Source organism: Cervus elaphus, chromosome 17, assembly GCF_910594005.1.
Source record: "Cervus elaphus chromosome 17, mCerEla1.1, whole genome shotgun sequence".
Lineage (NCBI taxonomy): Eukaryota > Metazoa > Chordata > Mammalia > Artiodactyla > Cervidae > Cervus > Cervus elaphus.
The window spans coordinates 15,288,303-15,309,279 of record NC_057831.1 but is presented as its reverse complement, the minus strand read 5'-3'; the positions used below and the strand labels follow the sequence as shown (position 1 = coordinate 15,309,279).

At 42.1% G+C, this 20,977-nt stretch overlaps 2 protein-coding genes across 12 annotated transcripts in view; one reads left to right on the top strand and one right to left on the bottom strand.

Moving 5' to 3' along the window:
* Nucleotides 1-2,335: 2,335 nt before the first annotated feature.
* TIFA (TRAF interacting protein with forkhead associated domain) lies at nt 2,336-9,909 on the bottom strand. Its single transcript, XM_043871153.1, has 2 exons — nt 9,568-9,909; nt 2,336-3,690 (listed from the first exon to the last, which is right to left on the bottom strand). The coding sequence occupies exon 2, from the start codon at nt 3,664-3,666 to the stop codon at nt 3,112-3,114; it is 555 nt and encodes a 184-aa protein (XP_043727088.1). The 5' UTR covers nt 3,667-3,690; nt 9,568-9,909; the 3' UTR covers nt 2,336-3,111.
* A 66-nt stretch (nt 9,910-9,975) lies between these two features.
* The window catches only part of ALPK1 (alpha kinase 1), a 121,803-nt gene continuing 110,801 nt past the window's right edge, over nt 9,976-20,977 (top strand). For 3 of the 11 annotated variants that reach the window (XM_043871150.1, XM_043871149.1, XM_043871148.1), the window contains exon 1: nt 19,606-19,894. The gene's annotated coding sequence lies outside the window, so the exon portion shown is untranslated. Of the gene's footprint in view, nt 10,162-19,605; nt 19,895-20,061; nt 20,221-20,441; nt 20,531-20,977 lie in introns of those variants that run through there. The other 8 variants (XM_043871140.1, XM_043871142.1, XM_043871141.1 and 5 more) reach the window with 6 other exon arrangements.

Sequence of the window (20,977 nt, the reverse complement as noted above, 5' to 3'; positions counted from 1 at the left end):
CTAAGGTGAAAAAACTATCATTGTTTTTTGGCCACGCTGTGTGGCTTGCGGGAATCTTACTTCCCTAACCAGGGACTGAACCTCAGCAGTGAAAGCAAGGAGTCCTAACCACTGGACAGCCAGGGAATTCCCACGTCATACCTCACCTTGACTATCTAACCTCAGAAGTTTCCTGTTTTAAAACGTTACCACCTTGGGCTTCCCTGGGGGCTCAGTGGTAAGAACCCACCCGCCAGCGCAGGAGACCAGGCTTGACCCCTGCTCTGGGAGGATCCCCACATGCCCCAGAGCAGCTAAGCCCGTGCGCCCACCTGCTAAACCCACGTACCACAGCTGCTGAGCCCACACCCGCTAGAGCCTGTGCCCCGCAGGCGAGGCCACCGCAACGAGAAGCTCATGCACTGTAACTGCAGAGGAGCTCCTGCTCAGCTCAGCTAGAGAAAAAGACCACACAGCAACGCAGACCAGCACAGCCAGGAACAAAACATTAAAAAGAAATGTTGCTACCTTGATATGGACTTCTGAGAAGTGATCCCGCTAACTATTAAGAAAGGTGGTGTGTTTCCCTGCATCTTAAATGGTCTCTCGGTAAGCAGTGCCAAGCTGGCTCAGCTCTAGTCCCTCAGTGGCCTTCAACCCACAACAAAATGTTGAAACCAGCAACAGAACTAAAATTACTGCTTTCCTAGTTATTTCACCAGTGTCGCTGCCCTAAATGCATTGCTTAAAAAGATACCACTGGCCAAATAAATATTTTTATATAGGTTGAATAGTAGAAGGATGAGTGATTGGACTTAGGGACAATTTGTATCAGCTAGAAGCCCAGAGAATTCCAACCACAGGTTTTCAAGCACTCCTCCTCTGTCATCACTTGAGATGGAAGATCTAATTGTTTCCATCAGGGTTCAGAGAGTAAAAGAGTAACCTCACCTGTTGTTTTAACATAACAATTACTATAAGGAATTAAACATGTTGGAGAACATTGGGAGGACTGATGCTGAAGCTGAAACTCCAGTACTTTGGCCACCTCATGCGAAGAGTTGACTCATTGGGAAAGACCCTGATGCTGGAAGGGATTGGGGGCAGGAGGAGAAGGGGACGACAGAGGATGAGATGGCTGGATGGCATCACCGACTCGACGGACATGAGTTTGAGTAAACTCCGGGAGTTTGTGATGGATAGGGAGGCCTGACGTGCTGTGATTCATGGGGTCACAAAGAGTTAGATACGACTGAGCGACTGAACTGAACTGGAGAACTGAAAAAGTTAAAAAGGGCTATTACATAGAAAGTGAAAGTAACTCAGTTCTGACTGACTCTTTGAGACCCCATGGACTACACAGTCCATGGAATTCTCCAGGCCAGAATACTGGAGCGGGTAGCCATTCCCTTCTCCAGGGGATCTTCCCAACCCAGAGACTGAACTCAGATCTCCGGCATTGCAGGCGGATTCTTCACCAGCTGAGCCACCAGGGAAGCCCAGGTAACACAGACGCAGCTACCAAAGATATACACACAACATACATAACTATTATTAACACTAGTCATCTCCTGGTAATAAAATACTAGCTAACTTTTCTACAAGGCATACTAGTTAAAACAAATACTACACTCAGAGCGTAAAGTAATGCTTCCTCAGATCAGTCAATGCCGTAGACAGCAGAGACAGAATCTTCTAGAATGTAGTTATATAATCATATAGCATATGAGACTTCACCATTGGAAAGCCCCCCTTGTCATAAAGCTGCAGGTTCAAGAAGACACTGCCTGTAACACTGGCACCAATTAATACACCCCTCTACTTAAAGAGCCCAAGAAAAAAATCAGTTCCTGGGACAAATGAGTCCTCGAGAACTGAAAATGTTTCACAACTCAGCTGCAGTACGTGGTATCAGACACCAATATATTTGTTTGCCCTCACCGCCAAACTATGTCATACCTTATCTAGACTGTCTCACCTCAGACCCCAACCCACTATGGCCATTGAGAAAATGCTTTTCCTTTCCACATGACCACTGATCGGAGCAGCCAATCAGTGGCCTGAGGAGAGTTGATCGGTAGAGGGGCACCTGGCCGAAGCTGACCCTTTTTCTTTGGACTGGAATTGAGAGTAAGGCTCTCTTCAGGTGGCTGATCAGTAACGTACAAAATCTGGGAGCTCCTGTTGGCCAGGTGCCGCCACGTGGAGGTAGGAAAGAGGGAGGATGGAGCCAGCACGCACTGAGGGACCCAGCAGGATGCATCTGAATTCACGGCCTCTGCCGGTGGCCGCCTGCATCCCTCCTTAGAGAAGTCAACAAACAGTTCTTTCTTCAGAAAGAGTCCAAAGAAAATGGTTAGAGAATTAGACTTTGACTTTATTAGGTACATAGCTGTTGTTAAAATTTTGAATTCATGGAGTTAAAAACCCTGTAGTACATTAAAAAATATTTAAAATTTGGTACACAAAGTAATAATTCTAAACAGTCGTTCACTAAAGCGTTTAAAGTATCAGTTTCAGATACTGAATATAGAAAAGGAGAACTGTATTCTTGGGAATAAACACTATAATTCTATAGATAAAAAACACAGAAAATCAAGGAATTATTGCTTCCCATATTAAAACCTCAATGGCACACAGACTAAAACACATGCCCTGTTCTAATACTCTGGTACTATAAATACCAACAGGCTAAAACACACATCATAATTTGCTTGTAGCCTTGACCTTAAAAACAAATGGCTGCTGTGAGATAATGTGACCAAACCAAGAGATGATAACATACAAATCAAAATGAAACAATATAAAACATAGAAACAAAATCAGGCATAAAAAGAAAAGAACATAACCTTATTTTGAGAACACTGTTCCTTCATCATGAACATTACGTTTTGTACATTAATGCTCACATATATACACTTAAGAGAAATTCTTCATACATCCACAATGCAACGGGTGACTCAATCAATTACTAACACAATTTGCAGACTTCAAATAATAATACCAGATCTCAAACTTGACAAACTTTAACAAATGACAGTAAAATACTATACTAAGAAACTTAGTAAGTGGAATGCCTATAAAACAAGTACAGAGTTCTTCATCCTTCATAATTCTCTTAGCTTTCAACATTTACCAGTCATTTTCACCCACTTCCATGGGAGAATTGTTTTGAGTGACACAGGATGAATAACTGCCACACTCAGGCATGGGCTGTGGAAGCCAGTTGTTTTCTTGCAGGAGTGGTCTTTTCGACAAAAAAAACTGAATCTCAAAAAATTCTAATGACTGTCCATCTTCCTTCTCTACCAGGAACTGATAGTTGCCAAACCTAATCATGCATCTGTCTGGCAGATCCATTTTATTTAGGTAGCCCAGCTCTCTGTTGTCCACAATCAGATTGGTCTTCTTACTCATATTTTTAATTTCAAAAGAGACAACTGGACTATCAAACTTTCTAAACAGCTGTAGAGAAAACTGAACTCGAGAAACCTGTTTGTCCTGAAAGGTGTAATGACAGGTGTTAGAATTTCGGCCAAATTTCACCACTTCGCTGGTGTGGTGTTTCTCACGGTTAAAAAACCTTATTGACTGGAATATTCCACTTTGCTGGTGGCCAGGATGGTAGAGAGTCATCTGCAGACAAGTTACTGTCTCTTCCGTGTCCGCATCCTCAAAATTGGACATGATGAGCACCGGAATCTCAGCTGCCTGCAACAGTGAAATCAGCACATTAGTTCACCCCAGAGATCAGATTCTGAGATCTTTGATTCCAGTATTTCGATGAAAAGCTTTCCAATAGGTAACTGATTTAGACTCTAAGAAAACAATACATAGGCAGGATGCTTTCATTTAACTAGTAGATATGTGAAATCTTATACCAAGCCCCAGATGAACTGGTGCATTATATTTTCTTCTCTTTCATTTCCAATTTGACAGTAAGACCATAATCTGGACAATAACAAGGAATGATTACTGATAAAATAATTTAGTGGGGGGAAGCATATAGAAACTTCAGTTCCTTTCTCACTTAAATAAGATGACTCGGGCCCAGACCAAACAGAACAACTGTCTGTACTTTAGAAAGAAAATCAGGAATAAAGAATCTCTTTGGGGGTGGGAGGTGGGAAGAACGTTCAAGCGGGAGGGGAAATATGTATAATTATGGCTGATTCATGTTGATATGTAGCAGAAACCACACAACATGATATAGCAATTATCTTCCAATGAAAAATAAATGAATTTTTTTTTTAAAAAAAGAATCCCTTTGGTTTAAATCCTCAAGAGGATATACATAAAAAGAAAACCTATAGTTTACTAGCTAAGTTAAAATTTAATGTATTATGAATTTTGTATTATTTTGGATGGAACAGTATGAATAACTGTCATACTCAGAGAAAGGCTTCTGTGATTTTTACTATGTATCATCCTGACTGAAGAAATGTAGATGTTAGAAACAAATAACTGCAACATTTGTCCTTTATATCCTGATTTCGATTTCCAGTAGGTAAAGGGTTAAAAATAGTAAGGGCGTTAAAAGTTCATTTTATTCTATAACTTTTAGACACTACACACTTTTTATTTAAAAAAATAATCAATTTCCACAAGGTAGTTCTAAATATCATAGTCTGTACTCATCCTGGAGTTATTTGTTTTTGTCAATGGTTCCTAATGACTGGACGGAGAAACCGTCATTTACCCTACACAGCACAGTCTAACTGTTCTTAACCACATCTCTCTAGAGTGCATGGTCCTGTGGTGACCTTTCTTCCACTTCACTGTATGTACCTTTAATAGTCAGTGGAGTAGTTAAAGCAGCAAAACCAAGCAGTTAGTTCCTAAAATCTGTGAAAGGTTTGACACAAAACTGCCACTTTAAAACTAATTTGCTTTAAAAGAATTACATGCACATGATTTAAAAATTCAAACACTTAAAAAAGATCTTTTTAAGTATCTTTCCTCTCTGACCTAATCATTTTTTCTATTCTTTCACAGCCAACCATTGTAAAAGTTGCTTTTATCCTTACAGAATTCTTTACACAACAAGCAAAACTTTGTGTTCAAAGACATAACACATTTTCTACAAAGAAAAAATTTTCTTACACAAATAGGAACATACTGTATTTAGTTCTAGACCTTGCATTTTTTCAGTTAATAATACAAGTGGGTGATCTTTTTCCATTTATCTATACATGTAAATAGACCTCAATCTTAAACAGCTGCATAGAATTCCTTTAAACTAGTGTGATAAATTACACCAGTAGATGGAATGATGCTGAGTGCTCCCTGCATTCTTTAAATACTATACAGTATTTACAGTGGGGTTTGGGGAGCAACAGCCTTAAGGAAATCTGTAGTTTTACTGGTTTTTGTCTGCCATCTATATTGGATATTGCTATCAAAATTATGCTTGCTAAACAGGAAAAAAACAATGTTTTCTTTCCATGCTGTTGGCTTTTAAAGTACAATCTTTTCTTGTTTTGCATAGTTGTATTGCTAAAAAATCAAACTCAGTTTATTGAATTACTCAACAAATGATATAACAAAGCAAAATTTTTTATTGATTTAGAAATATATTTTTAATTTTTAATTTGCTTTCATAATAGGTTCTTTCTTGACATTATTATATCATATTGCCTTAACCAATCAGACAACAAATGCCCAGCTACAAGCAGAAAAAGAGAATACTCAAAATCTTGGGGCAAGGGTGGTAAAAATTGCTATGAAACCAAAGGCAGCAAGAATTAACACACTGCAGGTAGAACTGGTTAATCACCATGATTTGAAAATACTTTAATTACAATAATAAAGTCATTATTCAAAAAGCAGACAGCTTAAAGAATAATTATAACAAGTCAAGAGATGATGCAATTAGTGGCTGACAAGAAAAGAAAGTGAAAGTGAAGTCGCTCAGTCGTGTCTGACTCTTTGCGACCCCATGGACTGTAGCCCAGGCTCCTCCGTCCATGGAATTTTCCAGGCAAGAGTACTGGAGTGGGTTGCCATTTCCTTCTCCAGAAAAAATTCACTGTTAAAAAGTAAAAAGCCTAAAAAGAGCAAGAATCTATCGTCATGATCTCCGCCTTGTCTGGGCTACACTGCCATCATTCAAATTCATTCTTGGGCTTTGCACAGTAACAGTTCCAAAAGGAGACCTGGATTTTAAAACACAGTATATTCTGGATATTGTCTTTTGGTAACAGCCAACTTTTGTTCTTGTGATCTTTGTATAACCTGTTAGCTTAGAATTTAGTCTTTTGAGCAAATCCACCGTCAAGAAAATTTTGCCCTATACAGGCTCTTAACGCCTAGTACCCAGGGCAGATACATTATTCACTGCTGAGGAAAAACCTGGCATTCTGGTTTATAAATCAGGTGACTCAATTCTCAGCTTTTGATGAACTTCTGGTTTCACAACTGTGTCCCTCCCACAAACACTGAGGTAGACTGTTACCATCTGCTGCCCCTCACTACCAGACCTACCCCTACTGGTTCTGCCCCTTTGGAAAAATGATACTTCTCACTCCAGTGGCAACCATATTAAAGAAATGTGAATGGAAGTAACATGGAAGCTTATTTACAAGGGTAGGATTTAAAAACCACTGTGTGGATAGACCTGTCTCTCCTCCTTCCACATGCCACATCAGTGCCATGGAAGGAGCAGCCAAGCATGGGGTCTCAGAAGCGAGGGCCAAAGACAGAACCATAGAGACCTATAATATGAGCAGGAAATCAACCCTCCTTCTAAGCAGTTACTGAACTATGATGTTCCCTAGCATATGCATTCACCTTTCTTATGAATGCATGAAATGATTACAGAGCCCAACTAGACTGCTACTTACTGTATGCCTTTCAGATGCCAGGCACAGTGCTAGCTCTTTATACATCAGTATCAGTTCAGTCGCTCAGTCGTGTCTGACTCTTGGCGACCCCATGAACCGCAGCACACCAGGCCTCCCTGTCCATCACCAACTCCCGGAGTCCACCCAAACCCATGTCCATTGAGTCGGTGATGCCATCCAACCATCTCATCCTCTGTCGTTCCCATCTCCTCCTGCCCTCAATCTTTCCCAGCATCAGGGTCTTTTCCAATGAGTCAACTCTTCACATGAGGTGGCCAAAGTATTGGAGTTTCAGCTTCAGCATCAGTCCTTCCAATGAACACCCAGGACTGATCTCCTTTAGGATGGACTGCTTGGATCTCCTTGCAGTCCAAGGGACTCCCAAGAGTCTTCTCCAACACCACAGGTGAAAAGCATCAATTCTTCGGCACTCAGCTTTCTTTATAGTCCAACTCTCACATCCACATGTGACCACTGGAAAAACCATAACCTTGACTAGATGGACCTTTGTTGACAAAGTGATGTCTCTGCTTTTTAATATGCTGTCTAGGTTGGTCACAACTTTTCTTCCAAGGAGTAAGTGTCTTTTCATTTCATGGCTGCAATCACCATCTGCAGTGATTTTGGAGCCCAGAAAAATAAAGTCAGCCACTGTTTCCCCATCTATTTGCCATGAAGTGATGGGACCGGATGCCATGATCTTAGTTTTCTGAATGTTAGTTCTTCTTCACTTTCTGCCATAAGGGTGGTGTCATCTGTATATCTGAGGTTATTGATACTATCTGCTTTTCAAAATAACCTGTCAAAATCACCACATCACAGATGAGGGAGCTAGGTCTCAGAGGGTTTAGCTAGGTAGCCCAGGTCACAAAGCCCTGCCAAAGGCAGGATTCAAACACAGCAGAAATGCACAGTCTCTCTTGCCAACTACAAACATCACTACTCCCTGTTACCAGTTAGGTACTTCACAAACTACAGCAGCCAATCAACAGGGAAGAGGGCCATGGGGTGGGTGTGCCAGAACTAGCAAGACACCAGGAATCTAGTATTGAGAAGAAAAATACACTGTTACTGCCTCATTGTAGAAGAGGCTGTGAAGCACCAGATTACAGCGAGTATCAGTTATCCTTGAGCCTGATGTATGTATGTTGGCATGTCTCTAGTAATTATGGTGGCTGGTTAGGGAGCTCCAAAGTTAGTGAACCATGGTCTCAGACTTCAGGGAACTTAGAAACTAAGCTATTCATTAATTTCCAGAGCTGCTGTAGAAGTTCCTTCTGCAAAGTGACCTGAATCTCTGACATTTCAGAGTGGTCAGGAGAAAAACAAAGACAGAAACTAACAAAAAAAAAAATCAAAATAATAAAATTGGTGGCTCTTTTATTTAAATAATCACTAGTGTGCAGGTGCTCAAAAGTAGCTTTTTCAAATCTGTTTGGCCTAAGTTATCAAAGAAACCTAAGAACCAAGATTTTATAGTGAGGGAGCTTCTAGAGAGGAAACCTGGGGTAGGGGGTGGAAAGGAGGCGTTTCACTGCACTCTGTACCTGTGGGATTTTATACCATGTGCATCTAATATCTATTCAAACATATCACAAGTATTTTCTTTACAAAGTCAGAAAGCTCATCATTCAGTCATGTCTGACTCTTTGTGACCCCATGGACTGTAGCCCACCAGGCTCCTCTGTCCATGGAATTCTCCAGGCAAGAATGCTGGGAGTGGGTTGCCATGCCCTTCTCCAGGGGATCTTCCCCACCAGGGATCAAACCTGGGTCTTCCGCATTGCAGACAGATTCTTCACCATCTGAGCCAACTGGGAGGTCACAAACCACCTGATTTTTATGGAACTAAATGGAGTTGGAGATTATCATCAAAGCTAGTAAACCATGTTCTCTGACATCAAGAAGCTGTAAAACACTGGAATGATGTGTGGCATACAGTAATATTTGTGTTAACAAATCAACACAATAACTTTGCAGACACTGAGCTAACAGGAAAGGAAGAGAAAACTTGAAACCACAGCAAAAAACAGCTATCCTGACCCTCCTCACCGGGTCATCACCCAGCAGTGTGGCTCTGAAAACAAATGGAACGTTCAGCAGAATCAATACTAGATTAAGCAACAGGTCTTGCTAAAGGAGTCGTAAAAACCAAAATCAGCAAGAGGAAAGCCTTAGAAAAAGTTCAGTTTCTTTTTCCCCCAGAGATGGTGTCTTTCTCCCACTCCGCCTGATTGGCTTGTTTCCAGCCAAAATTGCTGCGTCGGATTCTCAGTGGCTGCGAGACTCAATTTGCGAAATTCCTTTCAATCTGAAAGCTGGAGAAAGTCCCAGAAAACCACAGATTACGTTATTTTCCTAACCAAGCAGGCTGAAGCAAGGCAGGTATACACACAATCGCGCGGTGAACTACACTTCATAAATGGAATTATTTTCTGTTTACTGAAGGAGGGGAGCCTTTGCAAAGCACAGAAAAGTACAAGGAACACGCATCCCAATATTTCCTGTCAGTGCTCCTCCGCTCCATTTATAAATATTCCTCTATTTTGTAAAGCTAAGATCACGCCGTAAATGATCGCTCGAGCGTCGGTCCGCAGCCGAGCCAGCGGGAGGTGTAGGTGATGACTTTCCCTGCAACGCTCCGGAGGATTCCTGGACAGAGCTGCTTTCTGCAGGCGATAACTGACACGTGGCGGCCCCGCTTCACCCCGCCCCCGCGCCCCCCGGACCGCCACCTAGCAAGTACCTCGAGGCTCGAGCGTCGGTGAGCTTCCCTTCGCTTTCTCAGTCGGCACCGGGCTAATGCGCGCGAGCCCGCGGAGGCCCGGGATCGCAGGACGCCCACCGCCTACCGCCAGGCTCGCTCACCGCGCCCACCCGGAGGGCTCCCGCCCGCTGCGCCGCACCTCCTGCGCTGGGGCTTGGGGTGGGGACGGGGGGACAGGACCGAGGCGGGGAGGGACGCAGACGCGACCCAGTCGAGGGCTCCAGGCGCCGCGGCGACTCCTTCCCCCGACCGGCCGAGTGCGCCCCCTCCCCCCGAGCCCTGAAGTAGATGGAAAGCGCGGAGGTTCCCGGACTCCGCCCCGCGCTCCGCCCACCCCCGCCGCCGCTCCGCCCACCCCACCGCCGCTCCGCCCACCCCACCGCCGCTCCGCCTACCCACGCCGCCGCTCCGCCTGGGCGCCTTCCGCGCGGCCCCAGCCGCCTCTTCAGGCCAAAAGCCCAGCCCCCAGGTCGGGTGTGAAGCGCGGTAAACCCGGCGGGGACCCAGCTTGCCGAACTAGCGCCCTTCCGAAGAGGATGTGGATTTTGAAAAGGGGACGGGATGACCACAACAGTAAGGGCGACTTTCTCCGGCACCCCCCGCCCCAAACAAACACATGCCGAGGGTGGGGAGAGGAGAAGGGCTGAATTAACCTAGCAAGCAAGCCAGGTGCAGGGCCCGCATTATTCTTTGCTAATCTTCACAGTCGGGAGATGCGTAAACTGAGGCCCAGAAAGTGGTTAGGTTTCGGGGGGCGGGGGGCGACAGGGTTTAAACTCGCCCCAGAGCGCCTACGCCACCCCTTAATGCCCCATGGTCCCCTCACCTGACACCCGAGCAGCCAAGGGCTTCCTCTCGCCGCCAGCCCCCTGAAGGGACTCCTCACTCAACACCCAGCGTCCCGGGTTCCTGGGAACACTGAACCTCCCAAGCGTCTTTGATAACTTAGGGGGAACAAGGTGATACTATTTTCCTGCCTCAGGGAGAAGATTTGCGATGAACTCAAAGTGGAGAGAGCTTAAAGACAATAGGTGTCTAGAGGGAGACAGGAGACCGTGTGAGGAGGAAAAGGACCCAGAACAGCGGCAGGAGGACAAAGCTTGAAGCGACCGAGGTCGTACTGGCCTATTTACTTCAGGGCTTGGGAAGCCGCCCACCAGTTCTGGTAAATGTCTGGTGGAAGCCTTTCATTTGTCTGGGTTCCACCCTTGACTCCACAGTGCTTGTTTATGGGTCCATTTCTGTAGCCATAAAACAACAGTGATACTTGCTCTTGCTTCATCACTTGATAAAGAGGTTCTGAGGAGGGGTTAGGTATTGAGCTCTCAGAGTTACGTATAATCAAGAACCATAAGGCTGAGGAAGGATGAGTGCATCTGTTAGTGAAGCAGATTCCTGTAAGGCTGCAATCTTGTTCGTTAATCTTCAACACTTGCTATTTCTTCCCTGAGAGAGAGACAGTCTCTCTCTACCTTTTTTCTGTCAAAGAACATTAGAGCAGGTGGAATAAGACATGCAGTTTGACTACATCAATAAAGTCACACAATAAAATAATGTTATCTGAATTGCAGCATCTGATCTCTAACCTTTAAAATGAAATAAGATATGAAAATGCTCTATAAACCGCAAAGGATTATTTAACTCAGTGCTATTGATGAACTACAAAATAGACAAACTACTGAATAGACAAAATTAGACAAATGGTAAAATTCATGATGCTGAACATTATTCCATGTTTCTCTGTCCTTTAAGATGACTTATTTGATTTGCTAAATTACCCAAAATAAAATTTGAATAAGCCTTCAATTCCAGGTCAGACTCTAAGCTCAGTAATCCTTTCCTCCCTCTGACAACTGGTTAAAAACAATGGACCTTAAACCAAAAATGGCTTGTGTGAGTTGAGAAACAGCCAGGAGTGCACATTTGAAAAGTTATTGTTACTTAAAGGTTTGAAGAGACGTTTGGTACTGGCTACAAACTCCAGATTTCAAACTATACCACAAAGCCATGGTAATCAAAACAGTATGGTACTGGACTTCCCTAGTGGTCCACTGGTTAAAAGAATCTGCCTGCCGAGGCAGGAGACATGGATTCAGTCTGGGAAGATTCCACGTGCTGTGGGGCAAATAAGCCCGTGTGCCACAACTACTGAAGCCTGTGTGCCTAGAGAAGCCCCACGTGATGAGCAGCCCACACACCGAATTAGAGAGTAGCCCGCTGGAACACCTGGAGAAAGTCCACACACAGCAGCAGAGAATAAATTAATTAGTTAAAAAAATAAAATGAGTGAATGCCTTTTAAAAAAACAAACAGTATGGTGCTGGCACAAAAACAGACACATAGATCAACGTAACAGAATGTAATCCAGAAATAAGCCCATGCACCTATGGTCAATTAATCTAGACAAAGACTGTAAGAATATACAAAGAGGATAAGACCATTTCTTCAATAATTTATGTTGGGAAAACTGGACAGTTTACATGCAAAAGAATAGAACTAGACCATTTTCTTATACCATATATAAAAATAAACTCATAATGGATTAAAAACTTAAATGTGAGCCCTGAAACCTAAAACTCCTAGAAGAAAACATAAACATTACACTTTTTGACACTGGTCTTAGCAATATTTGTGAGGGAGCTGGGGAGCCTGTCTCCTGGCCTGTCTCCTCAGGCAAGGGCAACAATAGCAAAAATAAATGGGAGTATGTCAAACTAAAAAGGTTTTGCACAGTGAAGGAAACCATCACAAACCAAAAAGGAAACATACTCAATGGGAGCAGATACTTGCAAATGACATATCTGATAAGGAGCTTTCATTCATCATATGCAAAGAACCCATATAACTATTATAATAACATTTTCAAAACCAAACAATCCAATTAAAAATGTATGGAAGACCTGAACAGATATTCTTCCAAAGAAGACATACAGATGGCCAACAGGCACGTGAAAAAATGCTCAGCATCACTAATCATTAGGGAAAGGCAAATCAAAACTACAATGAGGTATCGTCTCACATCTGCCATGATGGCTATTATCAAAAAAAAAAACAAAAACAAAAACTAACTATTGGCAAGGATTTGGAGAAAAGGAAACCATGCACGATGGATGGAAATTTAAATTGGTGCAGTCACTATGGGAGTCAGTATAGAGAGTCCACAAAAATTAAAAATAGAACTGCCATAGGACTCAACATTTCCATTCCTGGATATTGATCCAAAGGAAACAAAACACAGATTTGAAAAGGTATATGCACCCCCACAATGTTCATTGCAGCCTTATTTAGAGTAACCAAGATATAGAAGCAACCTAAGTGTCCACTGATAGATGAATGCATAAAGAAGATATGGTAAATATATACGATGTAACATAGTCATAAAAAGAAAGAAACTTTGGGATTTATGACAACATGGGTGAACCTACAAGGCATTATGCTACATGGAATAAGTCAGAGAAAGACAAATTCTGCATAATTGTACTTATATGTGGAATCTGAAAAAAGAAAAGTGAAAAAACATAAAACGGAAACACTCATAGATACAGAGAACATACTGGTTGTGGTATGTTTTATAAGTCTCCAGATATAGAATAAATAAGCCACAGAGATATAATGTACAAGATAGGGAATACAATAAACAGTCATAACTTAGTTGATAAACGGTAACTGGACTTACCAAGGGATCATTTCATAAAATGTAAAAATATCAAATCATGTTGTATACCTGAAACTCATAGTATCATAAGTTATTTGTACTTTACTTTAAAAAAGAGATTTTAAATCACTAATATCTAAATTAGACAAAGTAATTTGCGATATGTGGTTTACTTTGTTTCTGTTTGTGTAAAACCACTAAAAGCATTTTTAATAGAAGAGGTTATTTTAAAGTTTTACTACAGGTTTTACTTGTTTTATTGTTGTAAGGGTCAGAGTTTAAATAGAGTAACAATAGCATTTACAGAAAAACATGAAGTCATTCTTTGATAAAGGAAATGTCTTTGCTGTTGAAGGAATACAGTAGGACTCTCTGTGGTGGAAGTTTACTAGCTATAACAGGAAGAGGTTTATAAAATATACTCATCTCAAGCTATGATTTCTCTGAAAACAGTGAATCATAGAAGTGCCCCGTGAAAATACTTCAGCCAAAGTAACATCAGACTGAAGAAAGGTAAGAATTTTAGCATGTGCTCACAAATGTGCTCATGTGAAGGTACCTGCTAAAAGTCACTTTTGAGGCCCTCTTATGATTTCCTCTCTGGAAAGGAACAAAACAACTTTTGTTTTGGTTTCAATGTGATTTTGTCATTTTGACAAACCCATTCTTTGATTCTGAAGTTTCAAGCACTTTCTCTTGCACTCACAACTACTCATGGACTGTAAACATCTTTCAAATTACACATAATGTGGTTAAACTCCTTTCCAGTAAGTTTAATGAAGGAAGACTTGAGGTGGCTTTAAAGCTTGGTTAGGGCTTCCCAGGTGGCTCAGTGATAAAGAATCTGCCAACTAAGCAAGAAACTCAGGTTTGATCCCTGAGTGGGGACAATCCCCAGTAGAAGGAAATGGCAACCAACTCCAGTAGTCTTGCCTGGGAAATCTCATGGACAGAAGAGCCTGGCAGGCTACAGTTCACGAGGCTGCAAAAGAGTCAGACATGATTTAACACTAAACGACAAAAATAACAAAGCTTGGCTGTAACTTCATTTGACACAGCCAAATGCTGTGAGTGTTGCTCACAGATATACAGAGTAAGCTAATGCTTTCTGGATGGTTTAAACATTCCTAGGCTACTAATTGAAGAAAATAGGGAAAACCACTAGACCATTCAGGTATGACCTAAATCAAATCCCTTACGATTATACAGTGGAAATAACAAATATTTTCAAGGGATTAGATCTGATAGAGTGCCTGAAGAACTATGGACAGAGGTTCATGACATTGTACAGGAGGCAGTGAGTAAGACCATCCTCAAGAAAAAGAAATGAAAAAAGGGAAAATGGTTGTCCTAGGAGTCCTTACAAATGGTTGAGAAAAGAAAAGACACAAAAGTCAAAGGAGAAAAGGAAAGACACACCTATTTGAATGCAGAGTTCCAAAGAATAGCAAGGAGAGATAAGAAAGCCTTCCTCAGTGATCAATGCAAAGAAATAGAGGAAAACAATGGAATGGGAAAGACTAGAGAAATTTTCAAGAAAATTAGAGATACCAAGGGAACATTTCATGCAAAGATGGGCACAATAAAGGATAGAAATGGTATGGACCTAACAGAAGCAGAAGATATTAAGAAGAGGTAGCAAGAATACACAGAACTATACAAAAAAGATCTTCTTGATCCAGATTACCATGATGGTGTGATCACTCACCTAGAGCCAGACATCCTGAAATGTGAAGTCAAGTGGGCTTTAGGAAGCAACACTACGAACAAAACTAGTGGAGGTGATGGAATTCCAGTTGAGCTATTTCAAATACTAAAAGATGATGCCATGAAAGTGCTGTACTCAATAGGCCAGCAAATTTGCAAAACTCAGCAGTGGCCACAGGACTGAATAAGGTCAATTTTCTTTCCAACCCCAAAGAAAGGCAATGCCAAAGAATGTTCAAACTACCACACAATTGCACTCATCTCACAAGCTAGCAAAGTAATGCTCAAAATTCTCCAAGCCAGACTTCAGTATGTGAACCGTGAACTTCCAGATGTTCAAGCTGGAATTAGAAAAGGCAAAGGAACCAGAGATCAAATTGCCAACATCCGTTGGATCATTGAAAAAGCAAGAGTTCCAGAAAAACAGCTACTTCTGCTTTATTGACTATGCCAAAGCCTTTAACTGTGTGGATCACAATAAACTGTGGGAAATTCTTAAAGAGATGGGAATACCAGACCACCTGACCTGCCTCCTGAGAAATCTGTATGCAGGTCAGGAAGCAACAGTTAGAACTGGACATGGAACAACAGACTGGTTCCAAATTGGGAAAGGAATACGTCAAGGCTGTATATTGTCACCCTGCTTATTTAACTTATATATGCAGAGTACATCACGAGAAATGGCGGGCTGGATGAAGCACAAGCTGGAATCAAGATTGCCAGAAGAAATATCAATAACCTCAAATATGCAGATGATACCACCCATATGGCAGAAAGTGAAGAAGAACTAAAGAGCCTCTTAATGAAAGTGAAAGAGGAGAGTGAAAAAGTTGGCTTAAAACTCAACATTCAGAAAACTAAGATCATGGCATCTGGTCCTATCACTTCGTGGCAAATAGATGGGAAAACAATGGAAACAGTGGCTGACTTTATTTGGGGGATGGGGGGGGCTCCAAAATCACTGCAGATGGTGACTGCAGCCATGATTTTAAAAGATGCTTGCTCCTTGGAAGAAAAGTTATGACCAACCTAGACAGCATATTAAAAAGCAGAGACATTACTTTGCCAACAAAGGTCCGTCTGGTCAAGGCTATGGTTTTTTCAATAGTCATGTATGGATGTGAGAGTTGGACTATAAAGAAAACTGAGCATCAAAACATTGATGCTTTTGAACTGTGGTGCTGGAGCAGACTCTCGAGAGTCCCTTGGATTGCAGGGAGATCCATTCAGTCCATCCTAAAGGAAATCAGTCCTGAATATTCATTGGAAGAACTGATGTTGAAGCTGAAACTCCAATACTTTGGCCACCTGATGCGAAGAACTGACTCATTGGAAAAGACCCTGATGCTGGGAGGGATTGGGGGCAGGAGGAGAAGGGGACGACAGAGGATGAGATGGCTGGATGGCATCACTGACTCGATGGACATGAGTCTGAGTAAACTCCGGGAGCTGGCAATGGACAGGGAGGCCTGGCATGCTGCGATTCATGGGGTCGCAAAGAGTCAGATACAACTGAGTGACTGAACTGAACAATCGCACACAATAGAAAAAAAAATTAGAAAGTGATGCTTTTTTTGTGTTGCCTTGGAACCAGGTTGTATGATATTCCCCTCTGCTCAATGCACTCTAAGCACCTTGGATACAGACTCATCTAACTTACCCAGTCCAGCTCAGATGTTCAGATTCGGACTAACTCAGTTCAGAAGTGCCCCATCTCAGGCTGATGCTCTCTACCAACCTATGAAAACATTCAGGATCAACTGAGATAACTCAGCTCTTTTCCCATTGTCCCCTAAATGGGGGACAAGAGTAGGTCCAAAGTATTGAGAATGAAGAAAAGCTACTCTGGACTTCACTTTCTTGCTGTTTGTGGGGTTAAGCAACTGCAGTTAAAGCAAGTTAGATCTAAGTGGGAAGATCTGCTGGATGCACCAGTAAAGCAAAAAACCAAAGTGCAGAATAAAAATGCTATATTTGTGGCAGTGAGGGGGGAGATGTCTGTAAATGCGTGAACTATCTACAAAGAGATCCAAGAAATGGAACTGTAACATTGGTTAATCTGAGAGAAAGAATTTGGGAGACAGAGGGCAGAAGGTGAAGATGGAACAGATTTTTCATTGGGTACTTTTCCAAACTGTTTGAATTTCGGTCTCATTTGCGTGCAATATGGTTACATGCGCACACACACAGTTTTTTTTTTTTTAAGAAAAACCAAAGCTTCCCAAGTGGCTCCAGGGGTAAAGAATCCTCCTGCCAATGCAGGAGCTGCAAGACACAGGTGCATTGCCTGGGTTGGGAAGATGTCCCCTGGAGTAGGAAATGGCAACCTGTTCCAGTATTCTTGGGCCTCCCCGACAGCTCAGCAGGTAAAGTATCCACCTCAAAGCAGGAGACACAGAAGAAGTAAGTTTGATCCCGGGGTCGGGAAGACCCCTTGGAGGAGGAAAATGGAAACCCACTCCAGTATTCTTGTCTGAAAAATCCCATGGACAGAGAAGCCTGTCCACAGGGGTCGCAAAGAATGGACCGTGACTAAGAACACACATGAAAGAAGTCTCCTGAGAGAAAATTCTCACTTAATTTTTTCATGCTCCAATATTTTTCACATGTGGAGAACTGCAATAAAATTCAGGCTCTCAAGAGAATGATCAGATGGCGAGATGGAAACTGTCAGGGCACTTGAAGGATGGAGAGAGAGGAGGAGTCGGCCTGTCTCAGGCCATCGGTTCTGCCCCTCCCTGGACACTTGAGGAGGAGTTGTGTGGTAGGCAAGATTCTGAGATAACCCCCAAGATTCCCATCCCCAGATATACACAGTTTGTAAAATCTCCTTGCCTTGAATGTGGGCAAAATCTGTGAATTTAATAAGATATCTCTCCTGTGAGGAGAGGTTTCTAATCAGTTGTCTTTGAATCCAAAAGGAGATTATCTGGTTGCACCTGATCTAAACATATGAATCCTTATAAGGGCTCAGTCCTTCGGGCAGTCAGAGACACAGGTCCCTGCTGGCCTAGAAAGCAAACATCCATGTCAGTCAGTAAAGAATCTGCCTGCAATGAAGGAGACCTGGGATCGATTCCTGGGTTGGGAAGATGCCCTGGAGAAAGAAATGGCAACCCACACCAGTATTCTTGCCTGGAGAACCCCCTGGACAGAGGAGGCTGGCCGTCTACAGTCCATGGGGGTCACAAGAGTCGGACACTCTTTGCGCTATCTTTCTTTTTTTCATATCAGAAACTGCCTGTGGAGACCACACGGCAAAGAACTGTGGGAACTGTGGCTGACATCCAGGAGCTAAGTGGTCCCCGGTCAACAACGGCCAAGAAAATGGCAACCTTGGTCCTTTCTCTGGAATTCTACCAACAACCTGCATGGGCCTTGAAGGAGCCCCTGTTCCAAGCTTCACATGAGAACTGTAGCATTCTCAGCTCTAATGTGCCCAGATTTCTGTCGGACAAGAACTTGAAATAATAAATGGGTGCTGGGTTGTTTTGTTTTGTTTTTTCTTTTGCTTTTGTATACCGAAGAACCTTTATAACTTTTCTTTTAAATTCTTAACTACTTATAAAATGTCCATGCTCTAGTTATAATAACAGTTTATAGACATTTAAATGCATCTTCATTTATAAATATTTTAATTTATTTCATAGAACAGATTGTTTAGTGGGTGTTAAATTTGTGTTAATTTTTAGGTAACAATAGAACACTAATATGATTTTTTTTGGTTAGAGGAGCCCAGTGGATTATGAGATCCCCAGTAGATATGATCCTGGAATCCCCAGTCACTTACTATGAGAGCCAGAGGCTATGGAAGCAGGAAGAAAAGGGCCAGTTTGGGAGAGTGAGTTGTTCTACCAGGGCTTCCATGGTGGCTCAGACTGTAAAGAACCTGCCTGCAATGCAGGAGACCCAGGTTCGATGCCTGGGTTGGAAAGATCCCCTGGAGAAGGAAATGGCAACCCACTCCAGTACTCTTGCCTGGAGAATCCCACGGACAGAGGAGCCTGGCAGGCTACAGTCCGTGGGGTTGCAAAGAGTCGGACACGACTGAGTGACTGAGTAACACTTAAAACTTTTTTTTCTTTGTATTAGTCATTTACTTTCTCAGTTTTGGGGAAATATATCAAAAGGGCTCTACCAAGATTTATGAAATTACTTCTAATGAAAGCTTTTATTCCTTCACTTGAGAGGACACTTCTTTAACCCAGCAGGCTCAGAAAGGACTGAGAAAATTAAAAGTATTGACATCAATGATTTTTTTCAATAAAATGTTAAACATTTACCAAACTTTTCATGTACTTTTGTTATTTTTTGTCAGAATTTGGAGCACAGATTTATATTGAAGGATGATGTCCACTATGTGATGCAATTAGACAGTCCTCACTGTTAAATCAAGCAGCCTGATGAGATTTTCTATGAGATAAATTCCAACCTCATTTTTCAGCCCCCCAAAAACTTGGTAATATAGGTGTCCTCGTGACAAGCTCAGTTGTAGACACTAATTCTAAAATAGAGTACTGAATGGAGCCTTAACATGAATTTCTTTTGATAATAGATCAAAAACAATGTCATGTTCATTTCTTCTTGCTGACATTCTCTCAGTGGACTGGCTCTCCATTCTGACTCAATCCAAATAAGGAGTTTTCTTGCACTTTCTTAAGAAGAAGGAATTTCTCTGTAGCAATACAACTCCCAGAATACCTTTCACTAAAGCAATTCCTAAAGGGGAGTTTCTTATGGTGCAGAACTGCTGAAAAGTCCCCGAGCTGAATTACACAATCAAACTCTGAGACAATAACAGGCCATGTTTTCTTTTAAATCCCTACTTCCTGAAATGGAGGCTGTTTATGAGAAACAGTATATTTCAGGGAACTCGTGCTATAATTAACTTTTAAGAGTTAGACTTGCTGGTTTAAAGTGTATTTCCTCTTCCTCGAGATAATGGTGAGTATCAGTCTTTTAATGACAAAAATGCAGTATGCTGCTGCTGCTAAGTCACTTCAGTCGTGTCCGACTCTGTGCGACCCCATAGACGGCAGCCCACCAGGCTCCCCCGTCCCTGGGATTCTCCAGGCAAGAACGCTGTAGTGGGTTGCCATTTCCTTCTCCAGTGCATGAAAGTGAAAAGTGAAAGTGAAGTCGCTCAGTCGTGTCCGACTCTTCGGGACCCCATGGACTGCAGTCTACCAGGCTCCTCTGTCGATGGGATTCTCCAGGCAAGAGTACTGAAGTGGGGTGCCATTGCGTTCTCCAAAATGCAGTATACGTGGGTATAAAAGAATAATTTTTAAGGAAGTATTTTCTTAAATTGTGATCCTGTTTCCATCCGGTAGTCTTCTCTACATTTAAATAACATTGGAGTTTCTAGAACATTTGCATTTCTGAAAACTCCCTAGAAAGGGAGGAGGAGTTGGGGGCGGGGAAGGGCCACCTGTAGTGGTGTTAGGTTATTAGGAAGAGAAGAAAAGAAACCGTTTTTTTTTTTTTAAAGGTTTAAATGATGACGTCCTCAAGTCCGAAGGCATGCTAGAGCTGCTAGTGAAAATCTGGCTTCATTTATCACTGAATTGAGGTGTTTGAGTAAGTAGTTGGGATTACTTATTTGAAAAATTAACCCTGGGACGTTTGGCTGGAGTATGTAGGTAGTGATAACAGCAGCTATCACTTTTATGATGGCTCAATAATTTCTCCAGGAAACAGATAAGGCTGCAGAATTACACTTCTCAGTTGGGAAGAACCAAGGGGAATTCAGCATATAGAGAAGTATTATGTAGAGGGAAAATATCTAGAAAAATTAAAATTCTTTGTATTTCTACTCCAAAGAGTCTTTCCATTCCAAAGTGTTTTCATTAAAATGCCAATATTAGCATTTAAATTTAGGGCTCCAAATGACTTTGGAAAGCCACAGATTAAAAACCTTTAGAATTGTTTGGAATTTGCAGGTGGGTGAGTGTGCAAAGAGGCAGGATCAGAAAGGAGGGGACTTTATGTCACAACATAATGGCATCTCTGTACTATTGTCTTCTG